General features: G+C 41.8%; 1 protein-coding gene across 5 annotated transcripts in view; it reads left to right on the top strand.

Moving 5' to 3' along the window:
• The window catches only part of LIMCH1 (LIM and calponin homology domains 1), a 173,805-nt gene that overhangs the window by 88,880 nt on the left and 65,395 nt on the right, over window positions 1-19,530 (top strand). For all 5 annotated transcript variants that reach the window (XM_035326214.1, XM_035326209.1, XM_035326208.1 and 2 more), the window contains 3 exons: window positions 11,846-11,952; window positions 15,284-15,314; window positions 18,276-18,386. In XM_035326214.1, coding sequence (XP_035182105.1) covers window positions 11,846-11,952; window positions 15,284-15,314; window positions 18,276-18,386 — 249 coding nt within the window. The remainder of the gene's footprint in view (window positions 1-11,845; window positions 11,953-15,283; window positions 15,315-18,275; window positions 18,387-19,530) is intronic.

The raw sequence follows: 19,530 nt of genomic DNA, 5'->3' as shown, positions 1-19,530 counted from the left end.
TTTCTGAAGAACTGTGTCATTGCAGTTGTTCTTGGTGTTGTCCCAGTACTTGCATAAAAATTCTTGCAGATAATTTTACCTTCCCAAGAGTTGTTCGCATTTCTTACTCTATTCTTTTGGCTGAAATTTAGTGAGAAGTGTTAGAAATCCAGCGCTTAGTCCTGTGTACAAACTGTTATGTAAGCAAATTGCGGATCAAAAATCTTCAGATTGTGGTCAGTATTCTCCTTCTTCATTTCCAGTATGAATTATTCTACTGTATAGCAGTGCACACATACTGTTTATATACTGCCTTGTCCTTTGGGTATAGCAGATAATGGAAGCTCAGCACGGCCTCAGGACAGCCCTTGTAGAATTGCTGCTTGAGTCCAGGACCTTCTGCCTGTCCTGGGGGTGAGTGGCCCAAAGCTGTGAGATCAGCTCCATGGCAAAGCAGAGCACACCTTGGGGTTTGCAGGTATGCAAAGCCCCAGAAATTGGGCACAGCCCATGTGCTGGCTGCCTCTCCTGGCTCTCCGCAGTCACACACAGGGCCATGGAGTCATTGAATCATAGAATGGCTCGGGTTGGAAGGGACCTTGAAGATCATCTAGCTCCATCCCCTAAATGAGGATCAGGGGAATGCTGAACCTGCTGAAGCCCCTCTACAGATCCAGGCTGGCTGGCACAAGCACAAAGAGCACTGCTGCTGCAGTTTGGGCAGTGTCCCCACATCACTCAAAGTGGTTTCATAGCTCTGTAACCCCCCTTTTTTAGTGGGGCTACATCTGTTGACCTCGTAAGACCCAGGTGGCTCTGTCGTAGGATCTCCAGCCTGCAGGGCTGCTTAGCTTGAGCACAGTGCAGAGCCTGTGCTCAAGCTAAGGGCAGTGTTGAGGTTCTTGCCAAAGCCAGTGTGTCTGCTGGCCGTGAGCTGATTTTGGGTAGCTGTGTGTAACATTCACCTTCTCCAGAAAAATGCATCTACGGGAGCGGTTTGGAGACATGAGCTGGCTTGGGACTGGGGCTCTGCAGGGATTTAACTCAGCTAAATTGTTGGTGGTTTGTGGTTGGCTCTGGAGCTAGTACAGCTGCTTTCATGGCCCGTGAAGTCTGGCCTAATAATCTTGCTGGGCTCTGCTGGTTCTGTGCTCTAGGTACACCTCTCTCTGATGGACCAGCTGTAGTCTGAGTCCCGCTGTTGAGTAAAGGAATACATGGTAATTGCTTTAAGCTTACCCTTTTCCTTTATGCATGCTTATCAGCTAAGCTGTATCTACTCATACGATGTGGATTTAAATTGTAAAGGTTTTCAGAAATAGTAGGTGAGGAGTTGGAAGCTTGTTGTAGGATGCATAAACATCTCTACTGGCCTTGCTCGTGACCGAAGTGTAAGCAGGGTTTGGTTGTTTTCCTCTACAAACAACAGGAGATCTGAAGTCTAGTTAGGAGGGCAGGGAGGATATATGCTGAAACAATAGGAATGATTTATCGCTGAGAGCTGATTTGTTTCCCCTTTCTTTTCCCACTGCCAACAGACGTGACAAGCTATTTCTGCCATCCTCACCCCTTAGCTCTTGTTTGTAAGACTCGGTGCGATGCATGTGTTCATCTCCCTACCGTGGTGGCGTTCTGCATTCTCAGGAGGTAGGATGTAGCAGTAGTCCACCTGAGCTTGCAGCTGCCAGAGCTTCATGAATAATCCTGTTAGTTCTTGAATTGCATCTGGGGAGTGCTTTGCCGCTGGCTGAAAAGGGATGGAAAATACATTGCCGCCAGCCTGTTGGGTGGCTCCTCTTGCCATGGGTATTTACCATTAAAAATCCAAAGCTGGAGATATTCAAGATGACTGGACACCAAACGTATCCAAACATATGTTTTCAAATCTGAGAAAGAAACAGCATATAATAGATTGAGTGTTGTGATATTCAGTAATTTAGGCAGTTAAAATTTATATGGTCAAAGTTAAGAATAGGCGCTGACTTACTTTACAGCTTTTTGCACAGATTTTTTGGTGGTCTATAAAATCTACTTATAACAAACTAAATTATTTTCTTCTCCTTTGTTTCCTCACTGAAATTGTTCGAGACATCTAGATGTGAAATACTTTTTTTAAGCTGAAAATAGAAACAATAATGTAGGTTTTCCAAATGGAATGTGCTGGAACTTCATTCAGTACAAAAAGCCAATTAAAAACAAAACAAAACAAAAAAGTGTTTTTTGGACTTGAACAGCTAGTTTTAGAAGTATTTGCAAGGAAACCCCAACCTGTACATTAAAGAAGTCCAGTATGTTTTATGTAATGTTGGCATGAAAATGGAAAGCTGTGAGTGGGGGGAAAATGTATTTCAGGTATCATGTAACAGCAGCAAAGAGATTTCTGATGTTTATCAAACCTTGAACACCCCAGATTATTAAAACATATTCCTTGGCAATAAAGAGTAGATGTTTAATTTGAAAGGAGAAAAGGAATTTGTTGCTTTTTTTGCGGAGGTCACGAACTGAGCAGGAATGAGTCCTCCTTGGCTGTTTCACTATTCTGCTGTTTGCCTTTGGGAATAGAGATTTGGTCTGATTTTAACAGCTACTGCCAGGCCCTCAGCCCCCCCCAGGCAGCCTTCTTGCATCTTTAGAGGCCCACCTACAGCAGCTGTACTGGATACTGGGACACAGAGGCCCCCCAACTGCTTTGGCTATGCAGTATCCTGATCCTTGTGTGGCTGATTGCTGTCTGCTGAGAGAAATCAGTGCTGGCCAACTCTTCCTGCTCATTGGCTTTAAACAACAGATAGCTTTGCTTAATATGCCAGGCAAAAGAGAGCATACCTTGTAAAAGAAAGGGTCGAGAAAGTAAAGGCATCTTAACAGTTGCTGCTATTAGAAGAGGCATTATGAGGCTGCCAGGTTGTGGTCATGCATTCACCTTTGGAGGTTTCATGTCAATTTGATTTCAATTTTAGATACCAGTTTCTTTTGTACCTTTGCAGTTTTAAAGTGAGCTGCCTCTGTGCCTGAGTAGGAAGACAGCCGATAAATGGGAAGGTAGGAATTACGGCTGTAACTCCAATATAGCTTTGCTTATACGACTGATCGGGTTCCGGTGTATCAGAGAAATGTCAGTGTTAAATCTCTCTGTTGCTCATTTCCAGTTACTCTATGTGTCCTTGCTATCTGCTTTGCTTGTAGTAAGAGAGAAAAACCAGGAATAGTACAGTGATTGCAGGTTGAGAAGTATTTTTTCAGATATGCTTTAAGTTTCTTATACTGGTTCATAATGGATTATGCTAGGCAAGTAACTAATGACCCTCAGACACACCTTTTCAGGTAGAGAAAATTTTCTTTCCTGGAAAGTAAGGTTATTTTCTCAACATCCAAGTCAAAATACAGAGAGCAGGCACAAGGTAACAGTGCCCTGAGATGCCAGATGTGATAAAATGATCCTATGAAACCTGGAATCTGGAGGCAGAGAAAGGGAGGTAGGCTATGTGAGGAAAGGTAGTATTTTGTAAGAGATCTACAAATATATTTAAGGAAAACATGGTAAAAATCTAGCACATAGACTTGCTTCACGTAAGTAATCTTCATTACGAGCACAGTACAGTATCTTAGCAGGAACATATATATAAATAGCTTTTGAGAAACATCTGTTGTGCTATGGCTTAACACACGATTGCCTTGACAGCAGTCAGGAGAGGTAAAGATGTGTTCAGCAGCGTTTGCCTGTAGCTGATTGCTGTATGTAAACTGTAAAAGACACATTTGTGTTGGAGCATAAGGTATTTGCAATGTTCCTTGGGATTATCCCTAGGGAGTACTTATTGAGTATATAGCTCAGGAGGTAATTCAGCTTCATTCATTTATGAATTCCTTCTTTTTTTTTTTTTAATGCAGATTGATAAGCTGTCATAGTGTGATATAATAATTATGATTTATAACTCTAGATTTAAAGTCTGTGAATTTTAGTTTACTTGAAGCAGTTTGTTTGGGATTGCTGTCTTGATCTTCCAAGCAGGTAGTCATACTGAGGGCTTTCCTTGACACTTCATCATGCCCTGGTAGTAAATCACACAAATAAACCAAACTTAGAAAAGAGCATTTTCTTCTTAGCTGTGAATTTCTTGCCTTTTTTTTTATTTCATTGTAGTTGTGGGAGCAGCTGCCACAGGGATGCACTGAGAATGGAGAACATCCATTTTCCCCAGGAGGGAAGTGGTATGGCACTAAACCTCATTTCACAGTCCCTTGAAATCTGTGTTTAGGATTGTCATGCTCCTAGCACTCCTAACACAGTACCTAAAAATGTGAGTGCAAATAAAGGTCACATTTGTCTTCATTGCTTTTTTTCCCCCTCCTTCAGGTAGCACCAATATTGCCAGGAGGATGGGTGAGAAGGGGTGCACGCCACAGATGCTGACCACTGGTTGCACTGAGAACATTGCTGCCTTGATGTTTCTTTCATTCTTCCCTTTTTTTTGTAGCTTTCCCCAACACATTTTCCATAGCCCAACCAACAGGACAGAGCATGGTAAATAACAGTCCTTTCCATCACAGCAGAAGGAACCAGCTTTTAGTTGTTTGTTGGTTTGTTTCCTTGTTAAGGTGTTTTCCCCTCTCCTGGTGGTTATACCCATCGGACTCTGGATTTGCAAGTTGAATTCCCAGCAGCTTCTAGGAGTCTTTGGCTGCACTGCACTGCACGTGTTTTGTGTTTTTTTTTTTTTTTTTTTTTTTTTAACCCTGCTCTTGATGGGCTTTATTCATCAAAAATACGAAAAGTGGGTAACAGAAGAAGCAATGAAAATGGGGCGCAAACCCTCACATGCCAAGCACTGTGATCTGGTACTGTACAGCTGTGGAGAGCAGCTTGAAAGGAAATCTTGTCCTCTTCCTTGGCTATAGTATGGCTGTTACCATAGGATATGGAATCAGATAGGCACCTCTTCTCCAAGATTGGGTGGATGCTGACATCTGGCTATGATTTCATCAGTATCAGAGCCAGTGAAAAGCCTGAAAATGATTTTGGCTTTTTTCCCTTGTGTTCTCTTTCCATTACTGTAAACAAAGCCATCTCTGGGTGTATCGTGGGTCTGACAAATGGGAGGGAATACGCACCATCTGATTGCTCTCTCCCCCAAAGACTAGGATGTTTGCTGAGCCCCCATTTGTATAATGTTTTATTTGTGCCTTCAGGGATAATGACCTGATGCAGCAAGGAGAAATCTCAGGACCTGCTTAGCTAGTGAGTCATAGGGTCTGCTATGTGCCCCTGCTGCGTGCACCCCTCCCACCCCCCCGTGGTTTGCTTTTGCCTGTTGAGTTGAAAGCTGCTCTTGCTTATGTTCTTTCTTCCTCCATTTATATCATACGGTGCTGCAGGGATTTTGAGCTCATGTTAAAAATTCGCAGAAATAAGATATATCGTCAATTCCATTCAACACCCAGGTTGCTCGCTGTACCCAGCGTGAAATTTTCACTACCTGCCCAGGACGTGCAATGCCATTTTATATTTTTGTGTTTGCCTTTCGTTACGCACAATACGGCCATTCCTTTGGGGGGACTTTGGTTACAACCATCGTAATACCCTGGGTCACCTAAGAAACTTACAGATGTGTCTGAAATTTATTACAGGGCAAAGATTTTAAAACAGCAAATCATCCCGTGGTGAAGGACAGATCGAGGAAAACAACAAAGGATTTCTTAAGACTGAGTACTGCTGCTGGACTTGTGATTTTCTCAAAGAATTGCAAGCTTTTAGTTTTAAACAATGTGCTTTTCGATATCTGAAGGACAAGTGTACTCACAATTTGGTCTGTGTAATGCTTTTCATCTGTTTTGTGCTTGTTTTTAGATTCCCCCAGGCAATTCTCATGGCATGGTTTTGTTTTGTTTAAATTATTATTTTTGGTTGAAATACTTCATTAATGTACCTTGAATGTGCTCCTAATGATTGGAACTATCAGCAAAAGGTGTTGCTGGATGCCAAACTTGCTAAGAGCAGCTCAGAAAAGATAAACGGTCTGGTTGGAAGCAGCAAAGTTTAAGCACCTTGATAGGAATTTGGCACTTCCAGCTACATCTTCAGGGTCTGGTACAGGACGTGTCCTGGCAGTCCTACATACTGCTTGAGATTGCGTAGAGCCGCCTTTGGGGTTTCTGCTATGTTTAGTGTAGGTGCAGTCTGCTCCCAACAGACCCATTTTCTTCATGGAGTTTTAAAGGTTTTTTTTATTTTTTTTTTTTCCCATTTTGGAGAGAATGGAGCAGGGCTTGAGGAGACGCATCCCTTCCTTGTCGACTGCCCAAACAGAAGCAGAAAAAGGCTGGCTTTTCATTGCCAAGGCTGTCTGTGTTGTCTTTTTGCTGAGCTCTTAGAGGTACTGTTGCAGCTGGCGCTCCAGGCAAACTTGGCTCTCTTCCCTGCTATTCCTGTAGCCCTGCCTTCAGAGGCGTACAACTTCACCTTCTGCCACTGTGTTATTCTTCTCATTTTAATCTAATCATCACTGTATTTATTCTCTGGGCCTATTTTTTTCTCCCAGGGGCTCACGTGATCGCACACACGGTAATAATTTTCCCCTTTGCCCTTCTCCTGTTTTCTGTCTGTCTGGGTGCTGGGGAGTGCTGCTCTGAGGAGGCAGAAGAGTCAGCTGCCGTACGACAGCCCGCTCCTTCTGTTCCCTCTTGCCTTTTTACCATCCTTTTGCTGTCTTTGGGGTGGAATTTAGGGCTCAGCTGGGGATGAAGTGTGGTGGGGTTTTTGCAGCACCTGCTCGCCTGGCCATCAGGGCTGCCGCTCCGGGGCCTGCTGCCCTGGGTTATACCGGTGGTGGGGATCTTCTCCTTTCCCTCCTTGCTCCAGGGTCACCCTCTGTTCTTCCTCACCTTACATTTAACGCTGGCTACGTGAGGCAGGAATCCTGTGGGGATTTATGTGGCCTTAACTCCCCCCCAGTAACGCTCCTGTGGGGTTTTTCTTCAGTGCCGGTGTGGTGAGGCCTTTACCTGCAGGTTTCTAAAGGGCCTGGCTTTGAGAGCATCGCTGGCAACCCACTGACTTGAAATCTCACAGAAAACGGTGCTTTGTGAAAGTGTTGTTTTACTGCATATGCAGGAAAACATACTCTGTATACAGTAAAATATACAGAGACGTTCTCAGCCCTTCTCATAAAAGTTCTTCCCTGATGGCCACGAATGTTTCATTCGGGCTGTGAACCAGTCGGGACCCAGTGCTTCTACAAAAATAAACGCTCATCATTAATTATTTACATAAAATGGAAAAATGAGGGAATTAGGAAGCAATGCTGAGAGTAAACACAAGGCTTTTAAGAGCCTGAATTCGAAATTGCCCCGAAAAGCGGTTTGGAAATAGATACTTTTAGAAATATTCAATTTATTCTGGAAAATTTCAGCATTCCAGAGATGAAACATGCCACCTGGTTGTCTGCAGCTGTCCTGCCCGGCAGCTCAGGAGACCACAAACTTTGGGCTGTGACATGTATCCCAGGCAGACGTATAGCTGGGGTTTCTTTTCTTTTCCCTGCATCTGTGTATCTAATCCGGGCCGGGTTGTGGTACATCTGACGAACGATCATTCCACAGAGATAAGCTGCACTTCTGATCTGCAGCGTGGATCCAGCGAGAATACTTAGTGTGCTATTTTGACAGATGAAAGCAGTGGAAGTGGGCCAAATTCAAGCTGTTTTCCATTGCATCTGATCAGCAGATCCTATGGAGGGAATTTGCCTGCTGTGAATATTTGATTCTCGCTAGCTTGAACTATCGTGTGTGTTGGCAGTGCTACTGTGTGAATTTGTGGTGGCTTTCCAGGGTGTCTGTCCTACACAACTGCCAATTTCTGTTGTTTTTTATGGGATTTAGGATTTTGTGCTCCACTTCCTGTGCAAGGAAAATAACCCAAAGCTATACAATGAACATTTTTTTCAATCTATACATTATGTACATTATCCATCTTTTAAAAAACAACCCCCAAATATTCTGAGTGAGTACCGTAATCTCCCTCCCTGCACCTTTATGGAGGTGCAGTCCCTCTGCCTCCATTCCCGTATACATTATCTGGGGTTGGCTATGCAGGATGCTGAAAGGGTTTTGTAGAGGTGAGGTTGCACATTGCACACCCATGCGAGTTGCACACCCATGCAAGTTGCACACCAGCGAGTATGGCCAGGTGATGGTGTTCCAATGCAGCGCGAGAGCGGGAGCAAACTGGGGGCATGCTCAGGCTTTTATTCCCTCCTTCCCAGGGCTGGGGCTGAGCTTCATGCTCCCTGCTGGCCCGGGGAGCCAGTGCCCCGCACTCCAGTTTGTCCATCCCACCTCTTTCCCAGCCCTTCCTGCTGGCCTGTGTCTGTCTTTGCCCACGAAAGCTCGTTGTCTTTTGTGTTGGTTAATTTTTCTGTTCTGAAATTCAGGATAGCAAAACATTTTCATTGGTAACTTTTGCATTTCCAACATTTGTGAGTAAGTTTCATTGCTTTTGCAGTGCTGATCTAATAGCAACTGTCAGGGCTCTGCTTAGGCAAGCACAAAGCGTTTAGTTTTCAACTTGTCAGTGTATCCTGTGCTTTAGCCAGTGTGTCCTTTATCTGTCACCACACTGGAGCATTTGTCTTCTGTAAGCAACCTGTTTATAGCTTAGGTTATTTTACAGATAAAAGCTGCTTTTCTGTCCTAAAATCTTGTACAGCTTGCAAAAGAAATTCAGGCTGTCATCTTTAAGCTCGCTCTTCCTCTGAGTGTATGAAGGACAAGCCCAGAAGATGATTGAAACGAGTCACTGACTAGTGGTGTGAACCAAAACCACAAGAAGGCAGCAGGAGACAGTTGTGGGTCCCCTGGGCATGAAGGAAATGATGTGCTGAGCAAGCGACTGATCCTCCATCTGCTCCAGCTCTCTGACTGCAGCCAGTAACCGCTCAGAGAAAGGCATTATCATCTCCCTGCAAGGCAGTAAGAAAATCGTGTGTTACTGCCTTGTAGGAGGGACTGAATTCTGGTCCTGTGCCCATATGTGTATGGGGCAGGGAGCGTTGTTGTCTTCTGAGCCCGCTGTAAAAGACCGCCCTGCTAACTGAGGCAGCCCAGCTGACTGGGCTGCGATCCTTGCCACTGCACTGTGACCCACTTGGGTGACCCATTTAACTTTGCCAAGTTGTACGGAGCTGGACATGCACGCTAGCAGTGTGTTTTCAGTCCTTTATTGAAGGTAAAGAGGGATATTTTAGACACATCACTGCTTGTGTGCAGCAGCTTTTTTTTTTCCTTCTTTAGTTACTTCAACAGCAGCAAAGAAGCACTGCTTTATAATAGGCGACTACAAAAAATGAGTAGGTAGAGCTCACAGATACGGAACTGTATTTTCTCTCAAAAAATGTAAACAAAATTTTCTGAGAACTGAAGAAACCAGGACTTGGCCAGTGAAAGGTGTAGTAATCCAGAGAAAAAACTTTCCTAGGAGCTGGGTGGTAATGATAAGACTCCCTTCCCTTTTTGTGCTTTAAGAGTGCTGTTCTCCAGCGCCTTAATGGAATTGACAAATACAAGTTTCAACTGTACTGAAGCAAACCAGGAAAAACTTAGTTTTGTAGTATTGTGAGGAACGTTTGGCTTGGGGATTCGCAGGATAGACAGGTTTACCTCATCTGCCACTTGAAAACAATTTTTATTGTTATTGTTTTATCCTTTTAAATAAATTGCCATTTTTAGTACCATTGAGAAATAAAAACTCTGAGATTCTTAACAGAAGCAAAAACTTCTTTCCGTGTCCACTGATTGCATTGTGTTGACATGCATGGTTGTTTGTGCCAGTATAAGGTACCAGCTTCCCAAGGGCTATGGTGTTAGTCACTGCTGGCAAATGTTATTTTTATGGGGAACAACAAAATGGAAGCATGTACAAAAGCATGCATAGGGTTGTGACACCGTGATTTTTATTTTGAGAAGTGGACAATTGTTCACCAGCAGAAGAACTGAGAGCCCAAAGGAAATTGCTGCCAAATGACTGATATTTTCATTCCTGCTTATCATAACTTGGATGTGAACTTCTGGCATAAAGATGGGTGCAATGAGTTATCCCCAGTTTCCCCTCCCTTGATTGTTTTCTAACCCTATTAGGTTACTGCATCCTGTATGTCCTCTGTATTTTTGTTAGGAAATGTTGTTGAGAACTTATTTTTTCAAATACTTTTGCATTTTTATTAGATTTACACATCGCTCCACCCACCATTTGGAAATGACCAGAACTGTCTGCCTTCAAAGGCTAAACACAAGAGTTATTCATGTTGCAGTTGGAAGTACTGTGGAAAAATTATCATGCAAACAGTAAGCCAGATGGAGAATTTTACAAGCATCTTTTCATGTCGTGAATGATGCTGTCTCTCCAGGTTATGGGCTTTCTGCTCTCTCGACTGCTGTTCCTTTCCCTCTGGCTCCCCTCCAGGGCTGTTAAGTTTCAGCCAGGGAAGAAAGGGAGATTTGGACTCCTCTAAATTTCCAGGTCCGTATTTTTTTGCGGGGTGGCCGGTGACAGCAAGCTTTGTGCGTGAGACTGCTGGCACGCAGGGAGCGCTCGCGATTAGCATGCTGATGGCTGCGCCCTGCCAGCGTAAAGGGGGCTGCGTCAGGAGCACACCAACAAGAGCCTGGCAGCAGACATGGGGACAGCTCTGGGATCTGGCTGCACGCTGCCTCGCAGGGGTAGCCGGGAGGTGAGAGCTGCCCGGTCTCTTCAGGCCTTTTCTTCCTAAGTTTTATACAGGTGGGAATCAGTCATTCAGGTGTCCACCACACACTGTGGGGCTTCTCCTCTTAACTGCTCAGAGGGCAGGTCACCTCCTGCTGGAGGCTGAAGATGAGAGGCCCTAGAGGATGTCAAGCTGTATGCTGTATCTTGTCCACACACGTATCATTGCAGCTGCTGAGTTAGCAGTGTATATATCTGGCAACTTGTTTGCTTGATCTTCAGCACTTATCTGCATAAGAAAGCTTCACTGGTTCCGTAAAGGGGTGGTGGTGTGCAAATGTGTAAGTATAAAAGACACATTAAACATCTGTGCACACATACAGATTTAATCCCTCCATGCAAACCCATGTGCCACCAGCCCTCTTTGGTTTGAAAGAGGCTTGCATCAGTTTGGGCTTAATTTCAGTTATTGATTAATGCAACAGTAAGTCACGCTGAAAAGTGTAAATCCGCCATGAATGGTATTGTAAAGTTGGTGTTGCTTCTGCTTACGGACAGTGATTAGCTAAAGTGTAGCTTCAAGCTTCTTATTTGTGGAGAGGGCACCTACCTCTTTACCAAAGGGATTTTTCTGACAGGTTGAGGTCAGCAGGGCAAGCCGATGGTTGCCTGAAATAGGAATAAGTGGCTTGTGTTTGTACTGACATGCACAACGTTTTCTGAACACGCTGTTTGCTTAAATGGTGGCAGGATGTTCCATGTCTGCCTTTCCCACTTGTTTCAGAAATCCAGCCATTTCTTTTCTGCCTTGTAACATGCTGAACTTTCATTGGCAGCCTACAGCAGTAGGTGGGGAAATTATCAGGGCCTTTTCATTTAAAGAAGTTGCCAACATCTGGGTTTGGAAAGAGAAAATTCAACAAACTTGTTGCAGTTTTTTTTGTTTTGTTTTGTTTTTTAATAGTTTTATTTCATATTTATCTGTTTTTCAAGCAAAGCACACACTTACTATGTGACTGGCAATGGCTTTGGTTCTTCATCTAGCTAACAATGAGACTCAGTGAGCTGTTGCTGAATTAGGGAATTAGGAAGGTGTTGGTTCAGTAAGATTACCTTTTCAAATGAAGAAGAGTTAAAAGTTTTTTTTTTTTTTGTGCCTCGTTTCAGGACAATATCATCTTATTCTTAAGAGGCTGCAAAGAGCTGGGACTTAAAGAATCTCAGCTGTTTGATCCCGGTGACCTGCAGGACACATCGAACAGAGTGACTGTCAAGTAAGTACAACAGCAGTTTGTGATGAGCATGTTATACTCTCAGATGCATGTGACTAGATGGTAAATATTTGAGGATGAGCAAAAAGGGTATAGAACTGTCATTCGTATAAAGAAAATAAGAAGTGGAGATTTTTGAACTTTCAGTGCTGGGAGGAATACATTGTTCTTTTCAACAGTCTTTCTCTAAGCGTTATTTTTCCCAGAGTGATCAACCACAGGTCTTTTAAAATACTGATTTAGTTCAAACAATGAGAGTTTGTGAGTTTAAATTGATAGCATTTTTACTCTATCCAATTTATGAACAATGTAGGCTGTGGGAAAAAACAAACAAAAAAAAAACACTGCTCTGTTATCACATATTAAACTGTTTTGAACATGCATTATAAGGCATTTATAGGTCTCAGACTTCACAAGGTGCAGACAATGAGCATGGTCTGTTTATCTTCTGTCAAGAACAATAGGTTGTGACACAACGGTTGGGCTGAGGACTTCCATCCAAACTGCATGAACTGGAAATGCCACAGTTTAGATTTTTTTTACCAAAGCCACACACCTACTGCCACACAGATTACCACACACGTATCAAGAGATTCTTCTTGCTAATAACTAATTAATAACTAATCACTCCTTTTTTTTTTTTTTTTGGTCTGAAATGATTTTTTAAAATTTCCAGCCCCCAAATTAACAGCTTTTTGCCATGGTTTGTACACATCCCTTATAGCGAGGTGCTCAGACTCTAGTGCTTGTATTTTCAGCATGTTACACTACAAAGTGATGTAAAGTACGGGTATGAAATTGGCAGAGACAGAATTACTGACTAGCCTAAGGTTGCAGAGAGCAGGCTTCCATTGAAGGCTATGCAGTCACAGATTGAGGTCTTAAACAGAAAATGATCCTTTCAGGGAAGTTGCCATCGTGTAGAAAGAGAAACAGTCAAACTCTATTTTTTACTCATTTATACAAGTGCCAGTCAAGTTCCTCACCCCCCCAAAAGCAAGAGCACCCACACTGTTTCATAAAATTAACAAGATTTTTAATTGTTTTGGTCATGAAATTTTCATGAATTCTTTGGGTCTGTCATGTTATACTAAAAAGTTATTGCTCTGCAGACAGGCAAATACTGCTGAGTTGATTGAATGGCCTTGCTTCATTTGGCCAGAAAGATTTGGCCAAAACAAAATCACTAATGAAATCCTTGTCAGACATATCCAGTTTAGTAAAGTATATGGAAACAATTTACTAAATGTCAGCGGCATTCTAGTTTTTTCTTGGTGGTGGTGGTGGTGTTTTTTTTTTTTTCTCCCTTCTGGCATTGAAATCTGGGCAAGTTTTCCTGGTGTTCAGCACTGTCTGGGAAAATTCAAAGGTTCTGAAAAATCAAATTGGCCACTTTCCTTGCTTTGAGGAATAGTCTCCCGCTTTTTGCTCCTTTTCAAGTTTCTGGCTCCGAGTCTGAGGCACTTCTTGCATGTACATACCAGTAGAGTACAGCACCAGAGGGGACCATGTAATGAGCCTGCAGTGAGGTTTTTCCAGCCTAGTTCTAACTCTGGTAATCCATGAAGGAGGTTCTTCGTCACGTCCTGTAAAATCATGGCAACGAGTGGCTGGAGAGAGCTGCAAAACAACCCCTGATCTCCACAGAGAACCAGAGAGAAATGGTCGTTATAAGAAGCTTGATCTTTTAGAGGTGAGGAGAGCAGAGCAGCTTGGAGAAAGCAGGTTGGAGGCTGGGGCTCGTGTGCAGCTCCAAGGAGAGCTGTCCAGCATGTAAGCAACTTCCACCAGGAGTAATAAACTGCAAAGCTGCCTTGGCCCTCGGCTGAGTACGGTGCTCGATAGATGTGAAGTCTCACTGGCGTGGATTTTTTTCTCCCATCAGCTCTTCAGAGAAAGCAGCTGTGGAAATGAGCCAAATGTTTTTCTAGTACCGTCCAAGTTCATGCTGAGTAACCGAGAGAGGTGTACAAGCCAAGTCCATGACTTTTGTAGAGAAATATGTTCAATACTGTCTTCTGCTAGCTAGATCTCTAAGTATGAAGGTGATTTTTCCCTCTTTGAAGACTTTTTTTTTTAAACACAGTAAAAAAGGTATTTGTTCTGTGGTAAAGGACAAATACGACATTATTGCACATGATTAACATAATGACAGTTTTAAACCTTTTTTCATATAGGTGCTAATTGAAGTAGATATTAGATGTATTTTTTTTGGATCATCCAGCTTATAAAGGTTATGAGCTAATGCTGTAAGGAATTTCTTCTTGACTTGTTAAACAAGACCTTTTTCCACTGCTATTTTATTAAGAAAAAAATACTACTTTTTTAGCACATATATAATTTTGGCTTAAAAAAGATATCAAAAGTTCTTCATTTTTTGTGTTGGCCTATATTTAAGTTTTTGTTATTCTCACAGATTTAAGTGCATTTATTTTTTTTTTGTCAGCTAACCTGTAATGTTGACCTAATGTTATAGTAGAAAGCAATTCCATTATACAATATTCACGAGACAATCTGTACTAAATCTGAAATACTCATTTATTTTTAGCACCTAAATGTGATACATATTTCCTTCATTCTTTTTTTTAATGGTTTCTCTGATGAATTTTGAAATGTTGTCTGTGCAAACATTCAGCTTTGTTGTTTCTAGCAAACTAACATCCTTCTTGATAAATGTTAGTGAAAAAATAAATGGAGAAGGATGCCTATGTTGAGTCTGAGTGCTCGAGTATACATTCAGACAGTAGAACATGCTTTCCTCAGCAGGTTCTGTTGTAACTGGAAGGATCTTTATTGTTTCACCTATCTGCTTTGTTCTTTGTGGTGCTTGTTTCCACAGAAACACCTGCTATATTTCATTAATGAAATGGTGTTGATTTCCTTGGAGTCATATGCATGTTCAGTTGCTTTCAGAATCTATATGGGCTGCATGATTTATCATGGAGCAGAACCTGACTATTGGATTACTGCAGAGTGGATTTTAGCAGCGAGGTCTTTGGTCTTCTTTTTTGAACAAATCAGCACCTCTGTTTAAAGGAAATATTCTTGGCTCTGTCCTACTTTACTGTGGGACCATTACAAACTCATTTTCTTTTGTACTTCCAGAATTATAATTTAATGATTGAAGTAATGGTGACAAAATACTCCCACGTTATGAATAAATGAATGTGTGAACTACATCTTCTTAGCTTTCATGTGTTTCCAGCCAGCAGAAGCATTCTGCAGACTTTTGTTAGGGAAAACGTGATCTGCTGCATACACGCTCTTGAAAAGTGTGTCTGCTTTCTGATTTTGTTTTCCTCTTTCTTTTTTGTGTGTGTGCGTGTGCAACCAGGAACATTGACTATAGTAGGAAGCTGAAAAATGTAAGTATATGACCTGGAGTATTTTTTCTTTGGTTTATCCTGTATTTGGCCTGGGCTAGAACTCTGTCAGTAAAAACCCTGTAGAGCTGAGTATCGCTGGGAAGTCCTGAACGCAAATCTAACCGGATTGTTCTGGAAACTTAGGTAGAGCGGCCATGACAAAGCAGCCTCATGGGAGAAATTAAAACAGAGAATGTTTGGGTTTGCTTAGATAAAGAAATCAACAAACTGATCTCTGTGCTGTCCCCTGTGGGACGGCTTTCAGTGGGAATGGCCTGACTCGCCCATGAAGCTACGCCTTTGAAGGCTTTCATGGCTATATAGACATAAAGTGAACTTGCACGAAGTATTTAAAATGAAGCAAACTACCATTCCATCTGCATACAAATTTTTCTATTGGATTTGCTAGCTTTCTTGTTTTTCTTCCAAATAAATGTTTTCCCAGAAAGGCTAATTCCATTTAACTTTAATTTCTTGCTGATTTGAACTAATGGCAATGGTAATGGATTCTGTCATTGTTAAGTGGAAAATAAAATGGCTAAACTTTGCTGGACTCAGAGTTAGGTATTCTTCTAAAGCCTAGTGAGCTCTTGCTCCTTAGTCAGCTGTAAACTGCTATAAATTCAATTTTATATTTGGCTCACATCCCTATAAACTGCTAGGAAATGCCAAGACCTTTTCCTAGTAACTTTGCAAGCCAGTAATCACAACTGCAGGTTAAAAATAAAATAAAATAAAATAAAATAAAATAAAATAAAAAACTATTTTGTTCTGTCTTTCCCACCATCATTAAAGTAATATCTTCTGCATCTGACACGCAAAGTTGTAGGGGAAGAGTTCAGCTTTCAGCATTTTAGCACCCTTCTGGGCGCTGGCTGTGTGTACTTGTAGAGACGTATTGTTGCAAAGGTAAGGTGTGAAGTGCTCTCCGCAGTGTGCTTGCAGCCAGCGTATACTTCCCAGGTGCACAGTACTGCAGTCTCGGCTTGCAGCCAATCGGAATTGCTTGCAAATGTGACATTTTTGGGAAAAAAAAAAAAAAAAAAATTAAAAAAAGCCATGGATAAAGAAAGGCAGGAGATAGAAAGTGACCAAAGGCTAGCACAACCTCCATTAGGGTTGGAATGGCTAAATGAATTGGACGGCTTCCTTGTTGCTAGGAGTGCTAGATTCTCAAGTGTTTCCACTTAGCTTGAGAACATGTACTGTAAGGGATCTTTACATAAATCTGTTGTTCTGTGTTGAGTAGTGATGGCTGAAGGAAAATTGTTCAGATACTTATTTTTTTCAGGAAAAAAAAAAAAAAGAGTATTGACAAAAACACCTCGTTGTCCTCAGCACAGTAGTATCAATTTGGATATAATTTTTAAAATGAGGAAAGTTTTTTGGAGTGGTATTAAAAACTCTATTCAATTACTTTAATGGCATGTATATTATTTATAGTATGCACCATGGTTGTGTTTTTAAACAATCTGCATGCCACATGCAGTATTTTCTGGCAGGGCCTCAGTGGAGTGCCGTCTATGACTTTGGATATCACACTTGTAGGAAGGACGGAGATGGCAGAGAAAGTTGGTTGGAAAAGAATAATCAGGAGTCTAGTAAATGTGACTGAGGAGAAACTACTGAAGGAATTTGGATGCACGTTTTAGGGAAAGGTCTGGCAGAGATGCCTGTCCCCACCACCCCCACGGGTTTTCTTATAGCCTTATATTAATTCATTTTATAGTACACATTACATGGGCCTGTCCCATCAGTACATAAAATAATGTACTTCATTTATTTCACTTTATAAGATGATTAATGGCAGCTATTAAAGGCAATTATCATTTATTATTGTTTGCACATCTTTTCCACATCAAAATATTTCCTGATTGTTCTGCAGTTAAATACTTTGCTGTGTCATGGAATAGGCAGAAATAATGAGCACTACACGAGAAAATGCCGTAAGTTCTGAGGTGAAGCTTTGGCATTTTTAACCAGTGCAAAGCACAGAACTGATCTTCCTTTGGTGATCAGTTTCCAGTCCAAATTGCTGCTGCACAGGTACCTTTAAAGATATTGCAGCCAGATAAGTGGAGACACCTGTGGGTCTAGAGGACTGTTTGCTTTCCTTGCGTGACCTCAATATCTGCTTTCGGAGGTGCTGGATGTGATCATCCTGAGCATCTTAGTTTCTCCTTCCCTAAAACAACTGCAGACCCAGCCATGTCAGATCAGATTTCTTTGCTACCTGAAGGAGTGAGAGGGTATATAAACATTTGCAAGTGCAATTCTTGGCTTGTCTTCTATGCTAGTTTTGAACTGACTTTGGAATTATGGATAGACGTCATCAGAACTTGAATGCAACCACTAACTCTTTCCAGTTTAGTGTAATGGAAACCATCAGATGCTCGTGGCTTTTGATTAATCTTGGGCTGAGCATTTTTTTAAGCTAACAGATCCCTGGGAATAAATGTTCCTGTATCAATTGATAAACTATGTTAAGATGATTAAAAATGGAACTACCTTTTCTTTCCTTGAAATAGGCAGAAATACATATTTGATATTGTATTTATTCCATTAGTCAGCACTGTTTTAATTAATGACCACTAGTACTCTTTAGTTGTGGTGTTTTTTTTCTGTTTTATTTACAAGTGTCTTCTGGACTATTTCAAATTTCTTGCCTAGTTTTTCTATTCAGACTTATTTCTGGTGTTTGCTTTCCAGGCAGACATGACAGTTCCATTTTTTATAAAAGTAATACCAGGAATATAATGTGTTAAGTTACATGATTAAATTTTCATAGTTGCCTGATGTATTTATGTTTCGCCATTGACAGACACTTCCCTTTCAATGGAGGTTTATAACAAAGACTTGTGCTGCTGCGCGGTTTAGAATAAATGAGAAATGCTTAAGGGAAGTAAATTAAGCTAAGTAACTGTGAGGATGGCTTCAATTAATTCTTATTAACTTCTGCAGGTATTAGTCACCATTTATTGGCTAGGGAAAGCGGCAAACAGCTGCACGTCATATAGCGGATCAACCCTGAACCTGAAGGAGTTTGAAGGTTTGCTGGCACAAATGAGAAAGGTATTGTTTTGTTATGTTTTGGGAATGGGAATTTAGTTGAAATTGTTACTCCTGTGAATAACCTGGTCGGTGCTAAATATAAGAGAGATGGTGGGCCTGAGCACAAATTACTTAGCAAACCCCTGCCTCCTTTGAAAATGTCTGACTCTTCCACGTCATAAACATGGCTTTGTTTGGCAGCCAGCTTGGTGGTGATACTAATGATGCAGCACTTGATGTGAAGTAGAATTGTCATGTGCCTCTGTCATCTTAATTTCCTTAGTTTTCAGTTTGAATTATTTTCATTTATGACACAGAGTTTCAAGCTAGAGGAGCTAGGAGTTGAAAGTAAGCTGTCAGGACTTATGGGAGCAAATTTCTTTAAAACATTCATTCTCATGAGCAGCTCTTTTTTTTTGTTGTTTTCTTTTTCTTTTTTTGAGTTGCAACATAAAGCATGAAACCGAAGTATCTAAATAAAGCTAAAGGGTAGAAGAAAGAGATGATGTTTTACAAAGGCCATGGTGGTTTCTGAAGAGCTGAACTCTGTTGGAAAGGAAAAGTTGCCGTTGCTGTAGAGTGGTCTGGGGATTTGCGGTTGAGTGCTGGAGCATGGTTGCAACCTGGGACACTTAACCTCAGTAGTGGTTAGCACTGGTATGCGAGCATGCATTTACTGGGGGTGAGAGCAGCAAGGAGTGGGCACGTAAGAAGGTGGAAGCACCCAGTATTGTGTATATTGGACATACAGCTCGTGAAACGACATGAGATATGGTCTGCAGCTCCCAAAGGGCTTCACGCCTGCCACTCCTTCCCCGTCTCATGTACCTGCCAAGTCACCACAGGCAGTACGTTTGGGGACAAAACCTCTTTGCTCATTACTGTCCTCAAGCTGTGTGCTCCTACGTCTGCAGCAGCTGCAGCTCTTCACTCGGGGGTCTCAGAGGGCCAGCAATGAGCTGCCACTAGATAGGAAGAAATATTTAGCTGACTGATAGCAGTTCCTACATCCTTGTGTGACAAGAGAACCCTAATTAGATTGATAAAATCACTGTTCATGAGCCCAGTTACTGTGGAAAAAACAAACGGAAATGGGGAGAGAAGGGAACTTCCCGCTTCTCTGTAGAGATTTATTTTGTTCTTCATTTGACAAGGCCTGCACTAA

The sequence above is a fragment of the Oxyura jamaicensis genome, chromosome 4 (genome assembly GCF_011077185.1).
Source record: "Oxyura jamaicensis isolate SHBP4307 breed ruddy duck chromosome 4, BPBGC_Ojam_1.0, whole genome shotgun sequence".
NCBI lineage: Eukaryota > Metazoa > Chordata > Aves > Anseriformes > Anatidae > Oxyura > Oxyura jamaicensis.
The sequence above is the reverse complement of the archived record's forward strand: the minus strand, read 5'-3'. Positions and strand labels throughout refer to the sequence as shown.